General features: G+C 44.3%; 1 protein-coding gene across 1 annotated transcript in view; it reads left to right on the plus strand.

Moving 5' to 3' along the window:
* mtss1 (MTSS I-BAR domain containing 1) overlaps positions 1-18,183 on the plus strand; it is a 53,591-nt gene extending 35,408 nt beyond the window's left edge. Inside the window, exons 7-13 of the mRNA XM_041952535.1 lie at positions 7,938-8,095; positions 8,220-8,327; positions 8,705-8,802; positions 9,196-9,274; positions 11,753-11,884; positions 12,190-12,340; positions 13,679-18,183. Coding sequence (XP_041808469.1) covers positions 7,938-8,095; positions 8,220-8,327; positions 8,705-8,802; positions 9,196-9,274; positions 11,753-11,884; positions 12,190-12,340; positions 13,679-14,721 — 1,769 coding nt within the window. The 3' untranslated portion in view covers positions 14,722-18,183. The remainder of the gene's footprint in view (positions 1-7,937; positions 8,096-8,219; positions 8,328-8,704; positions 8,803-9,195; positions 9,275-11,752; positions 11,885-12,189; positions 12,341-13,678) is intronic.
* The last annotated feature ends 323 nt before the right edge of the window (positions 18,184-18,506 follow it).

Below are 18,506 nucleotides of genomic sequence, written 5' to 3' on the forward strand. Positions count from 1 at the left end.
CTGGGCCACGCCCTTCCCTGCTATCAAATTGACACACCCTGTGGTTGCCACGGTTGCACCTGGCCTTCACCATCCCATAATCAAAGAGACTGAAAGCTTGCCAGGAAAGACTGCAGATGGCCTTATATGGTAGAAATAGAATGGAAACGCCCAAACACGTGTACAAACACACATTCATGTATGCACACGCACACACACACACACACACACACACACACACACACATACACACACCACAATCAAAATGAAACCTCGAGGCCTTTATACAAATATCCTCTCTGTCCTCCCTCTCAACAAATCCAATACGCAAATGCACAGACACAGAAATAGTCTGTACACACATCACACGTGCACGCGCACGCACGCACACACACACATACACACACACAGTCTCAGTGCAGACCCGCCCATGGTAAACAGAGTGATGTCTGATGTGGCTTTAACATCTCTGAACATGTTTTCTGCTGCGTGCCTTATTTTTTCTTTCCACTTTCTGTGTCTTCCTACACGCTTCTGTTTTCCCCCATTTGGTGGAAAAGTTTGGTTTGTTACAATTTGGGTGTTATTTTCATAGCTTTGCCCACGTTTTCTATAGATTATGATAAAACTGTACACAGTGTGTAAGTTGATGTTATGAATCCATCCTGAGCTTCTGCTGCTTCACTGAAGTTTCATTTAACAGTAAAAGCAAAAACAGTAAAAATGAAAAAGATTAGAAAGATTAAAAAGAAACAAGCCAAAATAAACCAAAAGTATCCAAATCAAAGAACTCTCTGATTATTATCTGTGTCCTCTGAGGACTGTGAGGCTCAGAGAGACGCCAAGCAAACAAGTAAGCAAAAGAAATTCAAACAGAGAGACAGAGCCACAGCTTCACATGGTGTCACCACGTAATGACACAGCCCGCACACACACACACACACACACACACACACACACACACACACAGCCAGCACACACACACACACACACGCCCATAAGAACACAGCATTTTCCTGCACAGTGTACCAAAACTGTTTCTGTACACTCACCAATCAAGGCTTCACATTATAATTATCTCTGCTGTACAGTGTGTGTGTGTGTGTGTGTGTATACACCATATAATAAGTAAGGACAGACAGATGGACTAAGCTGCCGTAGCTTTCGTCGGTCCAGCTCTTTCCAGTCGGGGACTTCTTGCTTCCTGTTTTGTCACAGTGTGGATCGGCTGTATTGATATGAAGATATTATTTTCTGTTCAGTCTGCAGCTCTGCAGTCCGCCCCATCAGTTTGAAAATAGCGTTGTTCTCCACGACACACACTCACACACACACAGTCCAGATCCTGATGTTCCACCTACATTAATGTTTTACTCTCTAATTTTAAGAGCTTTCTTCTGGCTGGGGCTCTGTTTCTATGTTAAACTCTCATAAGCTCAGTTTTTATTACAAGATTGAAATGATTTTTTTTTTTTTTGTCTTCCAGTCTCGTACCGTCTGTCTCTGTTGTCTCAGTTCACTTCAGTTCATTCTCCTTTTGTTGGACTGTTGCACAGACATATCCAGTCTAATAGAGTCTGTTTGCATGAAAAGAAAAACTTCATAACAGTAAACATCTGTTCCATCGCTAATTATTCCATATGATTCTGTGTGTGCGCTCTGTCATTATGTGGTGTGTAACCACTTCAGACGAGGAATCTCCAACTGCTGAGAGAGAGAGGGAGAGAGAGAGAGAGGGGGAGAGGGAGAGAGAGAGGGAGAGAGGCTGAGAGAGAGAGGGAGAGAGAGAGAGAGGGGGAGAGGGAGAGAGAGAGGGAGAGAGGCTGAGAGAGAGAGGGAGAGAGGCTGAGAGAGAGAGGGAGAGAGAGAGAGAGGGGGAGAGGGAGAGAGAGAGGGAGAGAGGCTGAGAGAGAAAGAGAGAGAGAGAGAGAGGCTGAGGGAGAGAGAGAGAGAGGGAGAGAGACAGAGAGCGAGAGGGGGAGAGCGAGAGGGGGAGAGGGAGAGACGGAGAGAGGGAGAGAGGGAGCGAGAGACACAGAGAGAGAGAGAGAGAGAGGGAGAGAGAGACAGAGAGGGGGAGAGGGAGAGAGAAACAGTGAGAGAGAGACAGAGAGGGGGAGAGAAAGAAAGAAAGAGAGACACAGAGAGAGAGGGAGCGAGAGAGACAGAGAGAGAGGGAGAGAGAGAGACAGACACACACACACACAGACAGACAAAGATAATTTTATGTTTATATGTCTAATCTATCTAATCTAATTTTATGTAAATTATCTGTTATATATTTTTTTTACTTTTATTATTATACTTTATATTTGTAATGGCTGTGGCAATACTGTCGATGTACAGTTATGCCAATAAAGCTTATTGAAATGGAAATTGAAAATTGAAAGACAGAAAGGCACAGAGAGAGAGAGGGAGAGAGAGGAAGAGACAGACACAGAGAGACAGACAGACAGACAGACAGACAGACAGATGATGGGAAAGGGAATAGAGATACGGTCTTTAAGGTGCTGTTTGTTGTCTTTTTCCTCTTCTTGGATGGAAGCTTCCACACAAACACAGCAGAGTTGTCACTTTTTTTCAAAAAACCAAGTTTGAAGTAACGACAGGAAACAATGAGAGCGTCACTGTTGTAGTTCAACCCTAAACGTACGTAAACACCTCCCTGTGGTCCCTCATGGTGTGTGAGTGTCTCATTCTTCCTCAAAGTAAAACTTGAAAGATGCGATAACTGCATCATTTTAATAAATATTGAATGCGTGAATCAGGAAAGCTCACATGTTCTCAGAAATATCGCTCCTCTCAGCCTTGATGTGACATGTTGCATATTTAGCCGTCATGTCCGCCCTCTATAACTTCATCTGTTCTTGTGAAGAACTCGCGTGTAAAATATCCGTGAAGAGGGGGACAGAGAGATGACAAGATCAAAGATGGCTGCTGACCTCGTCCTCCATGTGGCTGCACAGAGAAGAGGAGGGAGGACACGCCGAGGATGGAGGGAGGGGTTGAGGTCATCCTCTGCATGACTCGACAGCAGCTACCATGGTTAGAAAGACAGGAGGAGAAACATGGAGCGAGAGGAGGAGGTTTGTACAGAGAGGAGAGTAGAAAGGATGTGCATGTAGTAATAGAGACAAAAGTCCAAGAAGGAGGGAAAGACAGAAGAGATGGAAGGAGAGATGGATGGGTGGCAGGTTATGGGGGGATGTGACGGAAACAGAAGAGAAGGAGGAGAGGAGAGTTGAGGATGTTGAACAAGGATAAGAGGATGAGGAGAAGTTGACTGCAGAAGTTGAGGGAGGACAAAGAAAGATGTTAAAATAGGAGCAAAATGAAAGGACAAAGACGCTGAGCGACAGTTTGGACGAGATGGAGAGCAGAAAGTTTGATGGAAGACGAGAAGAAAGTTTGAAGTTAGTGGAGAAGAAGGTGGAGAAGAGTTGAAAGAAGAGGAGAGAAGCTAAAGGATGAGGAGGAAGGACAGACAGAGACAGTAAAGGAGGAGAGGATGAAGAGAGCGAGGAGCTGTGAGGTTAAAGGAGGTGGAACGCGTCAGACGTTATCGTTCGAGCCTCCAGGCGGTTTTTACATCCACTGGCTGCTTTCCTCACCGGAGCCGAACTGCTCGGCCACCTGTCTGACACTGATGACATCATCAGTGCGGGACACAGCTGGTGCAGACGAGCGGAGGAGAGCAGGACATTTCGTCTGCTGTGCTGTCTGGGAAAACTAGTCATCGTGATTAAAAACATTCTGTGTTTTACAGCCATCAGCAGAAAGCCTGAACGCCACTGCAGCAGCAGTTCTGTTCGTCACTAACTGTTAATTATCATCTGTGCCTTTATAACGAGCTTCTAGAAGTCAGACATTTAAAACCGGTGTGGACAGAATTACAGTGAGAGGCAGTTACTCGGGTAAACCTGCCGTTTTAAATCGTCACAAAGGATACATCACAACTTCTCTTAAAACAACGGTCTTAAATTAAGTGGAAATCTTCCAACGTTTCAGTCTCGACTGCTCCTCCTCAGCTCAACAGAAAAACACAAATTTCTGTTAATACTAAAAGGTAGTTTTAAGTCAATGTTGAGAAGCTGTGAAACTCTCCAGCTAGACACAAATGTTATTCAGCATTTGAAGTAATTTCCAGTCACACAGGACCAGTATTACCTGGCGTCATTTATACGATATTACCTCTAGTTATTTGTAATAATTGTGGAGGTCGTCTGTGATCTTAATCCCGCGTGAATCCGCCGTGTCTGTAATTTGCAAAGCAAAAATTCCACCACAGATTACCCCCCCCATACTTCATCAGACACAGAGGTCATGTGACAATATTATTCCCCTGAGAATCGGCATCTCTGTGATTTGGGGTCGTATTTTTTTTTTTTTTTTTTTTAAACATCTGTTCAAGTGAGAAATTTGATCGCGGCTCATCATGTGTTGAACAGCGGTCGGCAGCTGTGCTGTGAGATTCGGCCTCAGATGAGTGAAGACAGACAGCGAAAGGTCGTCATATTCAAGCAGAGACATCGTCACTTGATCTGAATGAGCTGCAAATGCTCGTTACACATGCAGAAAGTGGGCAAAACAACTCCGGACTGTTGTTAACGTGGCTCTACCTTCTCAATCGTCGACGTTAGGCGGAGCCTTGGCGTCATATCTGGGGGGGGGATGATGTGAAATTTCTGCTGCAGGAATGCACACAGACATTGGAGGTGGGGGTCCCCTGGTAATACTAGCCCCAAGTGAATCAGCCTTTAAACACGAAGCACCCAGCCTGTTATTGCGTATTTGTTCTCAGTTGTTTTGCACAGAGTTTAACAAAGTTGGAATACGGTTCACTGTTCACTGTTCACTGAAAACCATTCAAACCAATCAAGGTGTGACGAGATTTGACTATATTTTAGTCCTAAAGTTTGCTGATTATTGCGATAATACCAGTTACCAGAATGTTTCTGGCCACAATAATCATAGCGTGAAATTTGATATTGTTTGGATTTTAACACCGTAGTTTCTGTGTGAAGCTGCAGGAAGCCACATGTGGTGTCAGTAATCAGTATTTCTTTTTTAGAAAGGTCAAAATAAATCATTTGTTTGGACAAATGACTCTGAAACAACATTTAAATCATCACAGACTGAAACCCATCACTCCTGTTCTGTCTGTTTGCAGTAATACCTTTCATTTATCTCCGTATTTAACATATATTTATTAATTATATTATGTTCAAAATGTGTAATCAGAAAGAATTCAGACCAGAAGAACTGGTTTTCAGTTTGTCAGCATTAATTTTAGAATAAACGTTATAACTATGCAGAACATAGTGGACCAGATCAGATAACGTAGTCTAACGTCTGTGGTTGTTTACATGAACGCAGCACAAACAGGCTGCGGGTTCGATTCCCTCAGATGCCGAATCAAAGCGCAGCCATCGTCTGAAGCATCTGTACGTGCTTCAGACAGAAATACCCACCAACTCGCACATCATCTCTCCGGATCGTCTCTCAGCAGCTTCTTATCACTGCTGGTGATTCCTCACTGAAGCCGGCCTGAGGCTAGCTGTGCCTGTTAGCGAGGAATGCTAACAGGCCGGTTTATGGCTAAAGAAAGTGCAGCTAATGAGCCTCTGAAGTGCGGAGGGGTTGCTGGTCATGGTAATAAAGGAACGTGTCACTCAGTGCAACGGCGTGGCTCATTCATGTGTTTTTAACAGTTTTTGGACAACAGTGGAGCTCTGCGGCGCAGAGGACGGCGATTATCAGGCTTTGGATACACAGACGATGCTTGTTCAGAGGGTCAAGAAACTGTTGGTTTGGTCTTTTCGTGGATTTGTTGACGCCGACTGTCAGGTCGTCTCTGGGAAGCGTCGGCGGGAAGAGATCCCTCGCATAATTACTCGACCGGTTAAGTGTGTTTGTCTTTAATAGACTTAAATTAGGATTAAGTTACTTAGACTCTGGCTGACGTGAAGCCTTTCGTTTTCAGTCAGACAGAGGTGTGAGGGCAGAGAGCGCTAATTAAAGTAACTCCTCGCCTGTTTGGGTACAAACACAAAGTGTTATTAGAGCTCGTTTCCAGGCCGGTGAGAATGAGCTCCATCTGAACTGGGCTTCACCTTTAACGGAGGGAATGAGTCGACTCCGCGCCGAGCGCAGCCTCTGAGTTCAGGTCTTTGTGTTTTTGTGGTTGGGGAGTCAGAGCTGTAGAAACACAGTGCGACAACACGCAGCCTGTGTGTGTGTGTGTGTGTGTTTCCACAGAGGCCAGACGTCAGGAAGACTAACAGCACGCCGACACTGAGCCTCTGTTAACGACGTGGAAACGATCCGCTGTCCCCTCCGTGCTCCCGCTCACACCTGAGTGAACAGGTCGTGTTTAGGTTGAGCTTTATGCCTCAGAGTCTGCAGTGTGTGGAAACGGCCTCGCAGTGTTTTCCACAGGATTTACTGTCTGTGTCTCTGTTTTTCTGCCTCCTCCTCTCTCTGCAAGTCAAAGAGAGGTTTTGTTTTCGCTGCGTTTGCTCGAAAAATACGTCAGCATTTGATAAAGGCCAATTCAAGTGAAATCAGGTGAACAGATAAGCCCAGAGATCAGTTCCTGAAATTTTAGATCTAATTTTTCAAGCAAAACAGTCACGCTGCGTTCATGTGTCAGTGGGAAGTATTCAGATCCTTCACTGTAGGAGAAACATCAGTACTGCAATGTAAAAAGTAAAAGTCTCTGGGTAGTTTATTCTTTAACAGTGCATCACATTTTCTGAAGTGGTCGTTGGTTTTGTTTGTAAAATCTTAATTTGAAATCCAACTATAGCTAACAGATAAATGTAGGACAGTAAAAAGCACCTCATTTTCTTTTGAGATGTCATGAATTGGAAGTTTGAAGTAGAATAAAGTACATGTACGTGCTGAAAGTAGTGGATGAGCTGTGCGCTCCCTCCTCCTCCATGTCTGGACTTATTTTTACACTGAGGGGGTGTTTCCACAGCTGGGTGGTCTGCAGGTCAGAGCTGTGGAAGTCCTCTCTACCTGCAGGTCTGAGCCCACCAGGCTGAGGCCACATCGACACACAGCTCCAGTTCAGCTCTGTCAGGGTCTCCAGCGATCGCAGGAGTTTTTGGTAACCAGCTGGAGCGATGAGGGTTGGGTGAATTTTGCGACGTAAGAGCCACAAAATGTCTTCCGTCGTCAAGTCGGACGCCTCCAAAACCGTCCTCCGGTTGGTTTTGTAAAAGTGGTTTCTGTCTAAGAAAGGCTGGAGTCATGAACCGGGTTTCAGGGTTTTTTCATGTGTTGGTTTTAGGACAGGATCGCACCATGAGGCTGGTCCGGATCACATGCCGGTGGTGGAGACCAGTAAACAATGTAGTAAATCACATCAGAGAGAGAGAGAGGTCTCACCTCCGTGTCTCAGATTCAGATTCTTTCCCTCTCTACAGTCTCACTGTTGCTTCATCGGCATAAAATCATTCAGGATCTCTGAATATGCAGCAGATCCAGGCGATCGGTCAAATGAATCCAGAGACAGAAATCTCACATTCTGAGACGTGTTTTTTGTTTTAAGTGTGTCACAAATGCAAACTGGTGATCAGACTCGAACGGAGGAGGACAAGGTCAGACAGCGTGTGTGAAGAACAGCTCACACACAGCAGCATCATGTGTTTTAAGACATTAGCTGTGTAGTGTTGTGCTGCCCCCTGCTGGTAGGAGGTGAGTATCACAGTCTGATTGTGTGTGTTCCTGGTAACACTGATGACTTTTTAAGGGGTTTTAGGGCTTTAATGAAATAGTTATAATTATTTTGTTTTAGAGAGTCTGTTTTTTGCCTGTTTGGTTTAAAATAAAAGTGCAGTTTCTTTGAGATGAGGCCGATGTACAGTCTGAACAGGACCAGAAGATGCTCGAGAACAGTTCCTAGAGAGATCCTGGATCTTCATCAGTTCCTCCTGTGTGTGCCTCTGTAGGGAAGGACGAGGCTCGGGGCCAGCTGGACAGCGCGCTGCAGGACGTCAATGTGCGCTACGCCTTCCTGGAGGAGACGGAGAAGCGGGCCGTGTGCAGAGCGCTGATCGAGGAACGAGCGCGGTACTGCAGCTTCGTCGGCATGCTGAAGCCTGTGCTGGTCAGTGCTGCATGTGTGATGAGTCAAATCCACCAGGACTGGACTGTGGCAGCCTTTAATGCTTATTAAGCAAGAATAACCAGACTGCTCCTGTGTGTGTGTGTGTGTCTCTGTGTGTGTGTAGGACCACGAGATCAACATGCTGGGTGAGGTGACCCACCTGCAGACCATTCTGGAAGACCTGACCAACCTGACAGCTGAGCCCAATAAACTCCCAGCAGCCAGCGAGCAGGTACCTTCCTCTTCCTCCCTCTGAGGCTCTCAGTGACCTCTGATGTTTCCTCTAGTGCCACCCTCAGGCCAAATGTTGCACTTGTAGCACCACAACTGTGCAACTAACAAATCCACTATTTCTTCCTGTTTGAGTAACGTTTGCTATAAACTACAGTACCCAGCTGTTTGAGGAAGTCGTTTTTTTTAATGAATCCAAATATTGTGAGCCATTATAAATATTGAGGTCTAGGAACCAGTGGGTTTGTGTAGGGACGCCAGAAAGTACTGAGGGACAGAATAACACATTGCTTGTTTCGTGGTGATTTATTGATGGAAGACTTCCAGCTTCATCCTTAAAGCAGAGTCACCACAGCTGCCCATCCTGTCGTTTCTCAGGTGATTCTGGACCTGAAAGGTTCTGATTTCAGCTACACCTATCAGACACCTCCAGCTTCTCCCAGCAGCACTCTGTCCAGGAAGAGCAGCGTCAGCAGGTAACACACACACACACACACACAGCTGTTACTGGTTTACTACATACTGTACTTCTAATATTTCTAAAAGTATGAGCCTGTGCTGCTGCTTTCTTCTTCCCATTCTGATAAACAACCACACTGTATCAAATCAAACTTTATTTATATCACGTGTTTCAAACATATCACCTACTTCACAGACCACTGAAAAACTACTGGGAGAGTAGTTTTTAAGTCACTTTTATCTACAGTGGAGCCTTTAACGGGTTTACAGTCACGACTCTTTGACAGGTTCTTCTTTATTATTTGATTTTGACTTTCCAGTGAACAGCTGAAGTGTGTTTGTGTAGCAGGTCAGAAGTCTGTCGGTGCTGTTCATCCTTAAATCCGCGGTCTGTTTTTGTGTTTTCATAGTAACTACCAGTCTGGATCAGTGAGACACGTTCCCTCTCTGGACTCCATCAGCTGTGCTGTCGATGGAGTACACATCCAGGTAACACACACACACACACACACACACACACACAGTGACTGTTTTCAGATTTTCCTGAACAGTTTCATTCTATACAGTATATAAAATTTTTCCTCAGAAACAGTTAGTGGCCAGTATTTTAGAATAGTTTTGTCCTCAAAAGTAGATCAATTCTTTAGATGACCTTTAACCTTTCTGATAATACATCTTTATATTTTTAATATAATTACATGTTCCTTGGTTGTTTCAACAGTAGTAAGCATACTTTTAATATACAATATATGGCCAAGAGTGTGTGGACAGAACTTACTCCAGTGGGGCGGTTGTTCCTGGTTTGGTGTTTGTGCTTCCAGTGAAGAGAAATCTTAAAGCTACGGCGCACAGAATATTTATATTTTAACAGTGTCACACATGGGTGAAATGTTCGGGTGTCCGTATACTTTTGGCCATATGCTGCACATCAGTGATACACTTACATCAGGAAACCTCAATAAATGTATGCTTTACAACTTGAATTCCACTAACAGTCTAATTCGGTTCAAACATGTTTCATATCTTAAATGATCCCTCTGCCAGCTCTCAGCACCTCACACCCCCACTTTAAAATGAGTTAGCGACAAAATATAAGCTTTTCTCCGTAACAAGGACTACAGACGGCGTTCTAATCCTCTCCTGTGTGTAGCGCTGCTCCTCCCCCTATCTGCTGATTGGCCGTGATGAAACCGGGCGGTCCCTCAGCGAAGGGAACTCCCCCTCTCGCCTCGGTCGTCATGGCAGCCGTGGTCGCTACGGTTACGCTGCTGGCCACGGCCACCACCCTGCGCTGAGCCGCCGCGTTAGCCGCAGAGATATGACCACCGTGAGAAAAAACAAATATTACAATCCTCCCAACACGAGTGCCGTCCTGTGTTTCACCGTGTTGTCAGCGTCCGTCCTCCATCGGTTTGACTCCATCTCACATTGTGTCCCGCTGTCTTACTGTGTTATTCCTCGTGTTCTCCATCGGCTCACACTTAGCACTGATTCCCATCACCTTTGACTCCACCTGTTGTGCCTCGCCCACTCCAGTGAGCCTCATCTATCTCTAGCCCAGCTCCGGGTTCATCCCGTAAATCTGGATTTCACTTCCGTCCTGTTAAATTTACAGTAATTCTTGTTCCTGTTTCACACGTGTTCACATGTGCAGTTGTTAAGGTTTGTGTATGTGTTTGCCTGACTCTGTGTGTGTTTTTGGTGTGTCTTCTGCCTCGTCAGTGTCGTCTTTTACCATGTTTTGTGTCTTTGACTCTTCTGATTCATCGTGTTTGTCTGAGTCCATATTTGACACTTAAGTAGATTCATTAAGCAATGATTGATTGTAGTCTTGTTCAAGCTGTAAGCTTCGAGAGAAAAGCAGCAAATCCTCACGTATGAGATGCTGGAACCAGAGAATGTTCAACAGTTTGTCTTAAAAGTAACACAAATCATAAAAATTGTTAATTAGTTTCGTTCCAGCTCTGAAATCTTTTTTCTTGGTGTTGAAACAGCTGCAAACAGCCTGAAGGTGGCGCTCAGTCTGTGCTGTTTTATTCAATGAGTCTAAATTAAGCTACAGCATCAATATGTCCTCCCTCCCGGCTCCACATCCAACTTTCTGCATGTGATCACCTCGTCCCGCCCTGCAAACCTCAACCAGCCTTCGTCCCACTGTTCGATACCTCGTCACATATCTCTCTCCCGTTACCAAGGCAACCACTCTGTCGTGGACAGTTGCTGTGACTGACACTGGTGTTAATATTGCTGTCGGTGGTGTCTTGTCAGTGGTCCTGTGATTACTCCGTGTTTCCTTTGCCTGTTAAGTCATGATGGAAATATTCAAGTTTGTGAGTTTTTTTTCATCACGTGATATTTTTACTGTGATTTACTGAACCACAGACTCAGTCAACAATACCATGAAAACACTTAAAACTAACTATGAATGGACATGAATGTACACGCATTCACGTCTTCAGTAGGCACATCAAGCATGGAGAGGTGGTTTTGGTCTTTTCGTGGGATTTGTTGACAGTAAGAATAATATAAAGCAACAACAGCTTCTTTAAAAGCCTTTTAGCTGTTTTCAAGTTTCTCTTTGGATCCAAACTCTTGAAGAAACATGAAAGTGACTGAATCTGAAAATCCTTTATTTCCAAACAACACAGAGGACAAGCTGAAGTGCTAACATGTTGTGTTGATGTCCATACACCAGGAGCCAGTGTAGAAGTCCAGGATATTATCACTTTCAAAATGTTCTTGTTGAATTTAGTTGTGATCTTCTGACGGGGATTAACCTGGGAACCTGTTTGTACCTGCCGTCACAGGTGCTGTGAAACAGAAACTTAGTCTTTATGTGATGTGGATAATGTGGACTTCTACAAAGGCTCCGTGGGTTTATATTCTGTGTACTCCGGTGGCAGCGCGATCGTTTACACTGATAGCAGCTGATCGCTAAACTGACTCTGACTGGTTTATTTGTGTCAGGATGCTGTTGGCTCCACCAATCAGCTTGCTGCTGCAGGGAGCGGAGGGGCAGAGAACGGCATGTTGGCCCCCCCACACCATGCCTACTCGCACCATGGAGAGAGAGCTCGAGCCATGTCTGCATCTGGGAAGGTAAACAACACACACACACACACACACACACACAGCAGTGGTGTTATCACTTCAGCCACTGGAGGGCAGCAGAGGACCAGATGAGGACGCATCCACTCATCTGATGTCCTCTCCTTGTTTCCTCTGCTCTCTTTTTTCCCCCCTTCGTATTCCTTATGTTTCCTTTCATCTCCTCTCCCCTCTCCTCTTGTTTCCTCTCCTCTATCTTTCTTTCTGTAAAAATCTGTCTGGTTATTTAAGAAACTGTAAATGAAACTTAATTAAATTAAACTCTATAACCTCACCTCATCCTCTCTTTCTCTCAGTCATGCTCGGCCCGGGACCAGCTGGCGTTGACGTTGGGTGCGTTGAATTCGGACGCCCCGAGGAGCAGCAGGGACTCTCTGCACTGTTCCAGCGGCTACAGCACCCAGACCACCACCCCGTCTTGCTCTGAGGACACCATACACACACACAGTGAGTACACACCCCAGTAAACACACAGGCGCTATAGAGACATAAACACATTTTTCACTAATAAGGCATCTGATGAACCAGCTTTGACTTGTTTAACCGTCTATCTGTACGACTGAACCTCAGCTGCCTCCTGCTGTGTTATTGTTTTAACTGCCTCTGTTGACCTGTCTGTCATCTCAGTTATCATCTAGTTTCTTCTGTATTTCTCTGTTACTGGTGTACCGCCTCCTCTCGGGTTCTCTGTTGTGTTCTTTCAGTAGTTTTGTGTTTTCTTGGCTAAACTTCCCTCCTTCTCTTCCAGCTGTAAAGAGAGATCCTTCCCTCTATGGTAGGTCTCTGACTTCCTGTCTGTTCATGAGCCTGTCTGTCTGCCTTCTTGCTTGCTTATCTGACAGGGCCGGGTTCAAATGCATGTCGTCATTAAAAGTTCTAAAGAGCTGAAATCCAGAGATTCAGTAGAGATCTTTAGTGAGTTTTGAGTAGCAGTAAGTGCATTTTCTAGCAGATGACTGATCGTTTCATCTTTAGACAAGTCATTTAAATCAGGCCTCTGGACTTTTGGACTTAAGTAGACCTGTAAAGTCTAAACTGAGGGACTACAGACTCATGATTTCAGTATAAGACCTGAGGAAATCAAACTAGCTCAGGCTGCAGCAACATTAATCACAATAATTCCAACAGTGATTAGTTTGACGTCTTCAAATGATTCTTAGTCGATAACATGTCAGAAAATAGTGAAAAAGGTGCAATCACAAACTCCCCAAGTTCTTCATAATGATGTCTTGAAATTGCTTATTTTACTTCAAGGCCCAAATATATTCAATTTACAGTTTGATTAAACAGAAAAGCAGCATATTTGACATGTTTGCTTCATAAATGATTTAAATGTTTATTACTGTCGGCTGCTGACACGCATGAAGAGAAAGTTTTAATAATTCACTAATACTGATGTTTTCTTTCTGTTCCGGAACCAAAGTCAACAGTATCGTCTGTGCAGTTTACTTCCTCGTCCTGCGTGTGTGTGTTTACGTCATTCCCGTGAAGTGACGTCTGGGTTTAACTTCATTATTCAGAACATTATGCTGCGTGTGTGTGTGTGTGACTTGACAGTAATTGAGTTGTGTTCCCTGTTTCTGTTAGATAAGAGTTTCCACAGTGATGCATCTCCTAATTGTTCACACGCACGACCAACGAGTCGCTGGTGTAATTATGTGTTCCTGCTGCTTCTGTTGTCTGTGGACATGAAAACACTTTATCAAATGTCATCGAGATAAGAAATAACACCAGTCCAGCCGAACGCGGAGCAACAACTAACATCGTCTTTGTCTCTCTCTCTAGTCGACTACGAGTCCATCTCTCTCCACGGAGACGCCGACTCCATCTCCTTACATCACCTCTCCCACGGCAACAACCAGTCTGACTTCGACAAGTCCTCCACCATCCCGAGGAACTCGGACCTCAGTTTCCAGTACAGAAAGTTTGCTCAGTCCAAGCGCCCCTCCTCCACCGTCAGCCTATTGGCCGAGCCCGAATTGACTGGCAGGTCCGTCCACCAGCTGCCGTCCCACACGGCAACCATCAGGCGCAAACCGTCGTCCAAGCCGGCGTATCGCAGGGGCACGATCAGCGGGGGGGTTCCCATCCCCATCTGCACCCCGCAGGTTCCCCTCAAAGCCCTCGGAGGAAATGGCGGAAGTGACGAGAATGTTTTCACGGTGCCCTCTGCTGGAGGAGCAGGAGGTTTAGGTTACAGTAAACTCTGCACCTCCACACAGAGCCTCAGTGCCTTACCTCCCTCCTCTTCCTCCCCGTACTACCAGCTGGTCCCTGGTCAGATGCCCATCCCGGTGCCTGTACCCACTGTACCCTCCCTGCCGCCAGAGGGCAGCAGTGCCAAACAGCAACAGCAGAGTCACTACCAGCAACAGCTACACCTACAGCAGCAGCACCAAATCCACCAACACCTAAATCATCAGCAGCAACACAGTCAACTACAGCAGCCGCAATATCATCAGCAGCAGCAACTGCAGCACCAGTTTCAACATCAGCAGCACAAGTTTCAACATCAGCAGTCACTGCTTCAGCAACCCCAGCAAGTGCTACATCAAGACCAGCAGCAGAAACAGGAGCTGTTCCGGCAGCAGCAGGCCCAGGCCCAGGCCCAGGCCTCTGCATCGCAGGAAGAGCCCTCCAGTGTGGGCCACAGCGCTCACTACCAGCCCCAGGCTCCTCCACCCTCCTGCCAGGACCAGAACCCAGAGCAGTCGACCCATAGGGAAGGAGGAGACATGCTCTCCCAGATCAGAGGAATAAAGCTCAAAAGAACCCTCACCAACGATCGCTCCGCCCCCCTCCTGCCCCCTCCGACCAATCACAAATGAGGCTGAACGACTGATTGTTCTGCTTCCCTGCAGGTTGACTGTTTAGTCTGATGGGCTCAACCCAAAGCAGACACCTGAGTGTGTCAGCACAGACCACACACAGCAAAATCAAACGCGTAGACTTCCTGTTAGACACCGACTGTGGACTCATTATTCGCTGGAACTCGACGCGTGTCTTATTTTATTTTCTAAAACTCTGCTTCCATTTAGGCCGTTTAGGTTTGTTAGTTTTAAACATTTTTGTTGAGCTTTTTTTTGTCATTTCCTTTTGCTGCAGCGACCATCTTTTGCCTTTTTTTTTGGTAAATGTTTGTAAAAGTGTTTGCGTGACCCAGTCTTACCCGTAGAACTGTTGATTGTTTTAGTTAGTCCTCACCTCCTGGTCAGATGATCGTTAGGGGCTTGTTAATTAGCCACACAGGAAGCTTTTAGTGTCTCAGATCCTCTTCAGTCCTCAGTGTGTTTGATTTGCCTTTGGCCTTGACTCCCAGAAGGGTGGGGTTTAGTGATTAGATGGCTGCCCGGGTCTGTAGACTGTAAATATGTTTGAACAAAAAGCTTTAGGAGCACGTGAAGAGGTTGGATGTTTTGCTTAACGGCACGTTGTTAAAGGTCACTCACTTTCTTTGACCCGCAAAGATTTGAAAGTGACGGCGAGTCACAATTTTGATTCCCTCGCTTTCAAGTAGCAATAGTTTCCTGGGATTCCAAATGGTGCCACTGAGGGTTTGTGGGACAGGATTAAAAACGTTACTGTGTGCGAATGTCTGGTTTACTGTGTAAATAACTAGCTGGTTAGTATGAGGAACAATACGATGAAGATGGTGGTTTGTTTGCAACTTTTAGAGGCGACGCTGTTGTTTTAGGAGCAGCAGAACGACAACAATGGCTGACATTATTGCTGAGAACATAGCGAACTGCGAGAAGCAGAACAGAAACGAGTAGAGTTGTGCTGCTTTTCAGCAGTTACAGGGGACACGCCGCCATGTTGGAAGACCTGACTGAACCTCTGCTACCAAGAAAATAAACTTTAGTCTGCGTATACACAGTACAGGGTAATATGCATGTTGAGATGTCTGACTGCACAACAGGAAGTCACCAGGAGGAACAACGAGGACACTAGAGCCGGATTAATAAATCAGATGATATATTTTGGTACATGTTTCGACTGATAAATATGTCATTATTTTCCATCAGAGAGCACTGACAAATTTTCATTTTTACAGTGTAAAATGTCCAGTTCAGAACATACCTGCAGCTCTTTATCAAAATATTTATGAGAAAACTAACTTTTTTTAAACTTCCTAAATATCATTACGATATCGACCACAGAAGTCCAAACAACACTCAATCAATCAAAATTGTCTTTATGAATTTACATAATAAATGTTCAGTTTTATCTTTGGCATGAGGCGACTGATTTCCATTATTGCTTAATCTGCCAATTATCCTCTAAATTGATTGTTTGGTCTATAAAATGTTAAAAATTACTCCCCTCACATGATGCTGCAGCCAAAAGTTTAGTCTGACCAACAATCTGAAACCAGAAGATAGAAACTGGATTTATAACATTTTTCATGACAAATGAAAATTAATTAATTGCTGATTAATTTTCTGAACTGTTTCAATTCTAGTTATTAAATTGACATTTATATCTCTGTCACTCTTCCAACATGGTGGTGTTTCCACCTTAACTAGAAAACTGCAGTCTCCTGCTTTAAGGTCTGTGATTTACCCTCCAAAGACTAGAAATCAGTGACTTTCACTGTTTAAAGAGTTCATATTAAAAGAACTTTCTTTCTGTGTTTACATTCACCTCCCAGCGCTCAGGATTTGAACTGGAAAACTCAGCAGATCTGCTTTCTTTGAATTAGCTGCTTACAGCCAATCAGAGCGCAGGACTGTGAGGACTTGGTGTTTGCATTCAACTTTTAAATTAAACTGTATTTATCTGCACAGTTTGGTTGGGCTCCAGTAGCTGGTTCTATTTTGGATCCTGTTCCAAGCTGGTAAAATATTTAGGCCTGTTTTTGTTGACGTGTAATTCACTGCTCACATCTCAGAAATGTAGCCAGAAAAATAGCAACAAGCGCTGACGTGATAGAAGCAGCTTTTTAGCTCGTTATTAGTCAACGTATAGAAGTGAGTCTTAAATCAGCATATTTCTTTTATCACTGTGGCTAAAATAACCGCCTGTCTCAACCGTGAACACGATGTCAGACTGAATAAAGACGTAAATGGACTTGATAAAAGACGTGTTGCCTCTAAAAGTTGCCTGTCGAGCGTCGGCTTCATGCGGCGAGCTGTCGGAGCGTGCTGGGACGCAGGGCCGTAGCTTCCTCTGAGGTCTGAGGGCACGTCCTCGGTTAAAGCTTTGGGGAGTTTGGGGACTTAAGAGCTGCAACTAATGATTGATTTTTATTATCAATTAATCCATTTAACATTTGGTCTATAAAATATCAGAAATGTTTTGTCCAAAGATATTCAGTTTACAAATCCTAGAAGACAAGGAAACTAGCAAACATTTGCGTTTGAAAAGCTGGAACCAGTTGCTTTACAAACATTTTAAATGATTAAAGGATTGTAAAAATTGTTGCTGATTAATTTCCTGTTTCAGCTCTACATTTTAGATTCTGAACACATTTATGCAGTTTTTTATGGCTGTTTGTGATATATTTTTAGACCAAATAACAGACACTTAAGTATAAAAGAAATGTAATACTTTCCAACAGAATTGCATACCGGAAGGTGTACAGAAAGATATAATTTAGGAAAATTACTTTTCTTTTTCAAATACTCATAAAATTGAACAGAGTTTGGTTGGTGGCTCATCAAACTTTCCCTCGCTCTGCTGTGGGAATTCATGCTCAGGACCTCAGTATTTCTCAAATCTTGGCTACGGCCCTGCCTGGAAGCTGCCCCGCAGAGACCAGCTGCATGCTGGGAAATGCAGTCCAGTCTCTGGCCAGCTGGTCCGTTCTCAGAGGAACTTTTCGGTGTATTTAGGGATTTCCTGCAGCTGATTTAAGTGTTTATATTGTTGACGAGTCAGAGAACAGTCGAAGCTTCTGATATTCACTTGGTTGATTGGCCCCACAGCAGTTGTTTGTGTATATATTAGTGCTTCTATTCCTGGGAGAGATCTAAATCTATATATAAAAATGTATGTATGCATATCCTGATTGTATTTTTGTTGATTTATTGATCAGGCAATGTGATCAGATCCGACAACGCCATCGGTCGTCACTCGTCGTTATTTTTGTAGTAAAGCTTTAAAGGAGGAAACCCAGTGAACTTCCTGATGTTCGAGGATCTGAAACCTGATTGGACGTCTGACTGTCAAGAAGTGAATGGACGACTAAACAGACGTATGGACGACTTGAACCAGCAGAATGTAGAAATGTTTTGTCTTTCATCTTTTGATGTTCGCTGTGGGATCAATAATAATAACTGATTCATCAATTTTGGTTGTTCTTTTTTTTTTCCCGTTATTTCCTGTCACAATTCATTAATTTTTCTTTTAACTTGTTATTGAATCACATCAGCAGAATCATAACAGTCAACAAATGGCTGCTAGAATATTTCACTCTTTTCTTCATCTGCTAATCTCAGCATCAAAAGTATCACATTATTTTAAATAAATCAGATAAATCTGTGTCCTAGTGCTCAGGCTGCAACTAAGGATAATTTGTATTAATTACTCTAATGATTAATGTCACGATTGTGCTGAAATAGTGAAAAGTGTCATGACTTCACCATTTCCTAAAAACACCAAGATGACATCA

Source organism: Chelmon rostratus, chromosome 2 (genome assembly GCF_017976325.1).
Source record: "Chelmon rostratus isolate fCheRos1 chromosome 2, fCheRos1.pri, whole genome shotgun sequence".
Taxonomy (NCBI): Eukaryota; Metazoa; Chordata; class Actinopteri; order Chaetodontiformes; family Chaetodontidae; genus Chelmon; species Chelmon rostratus.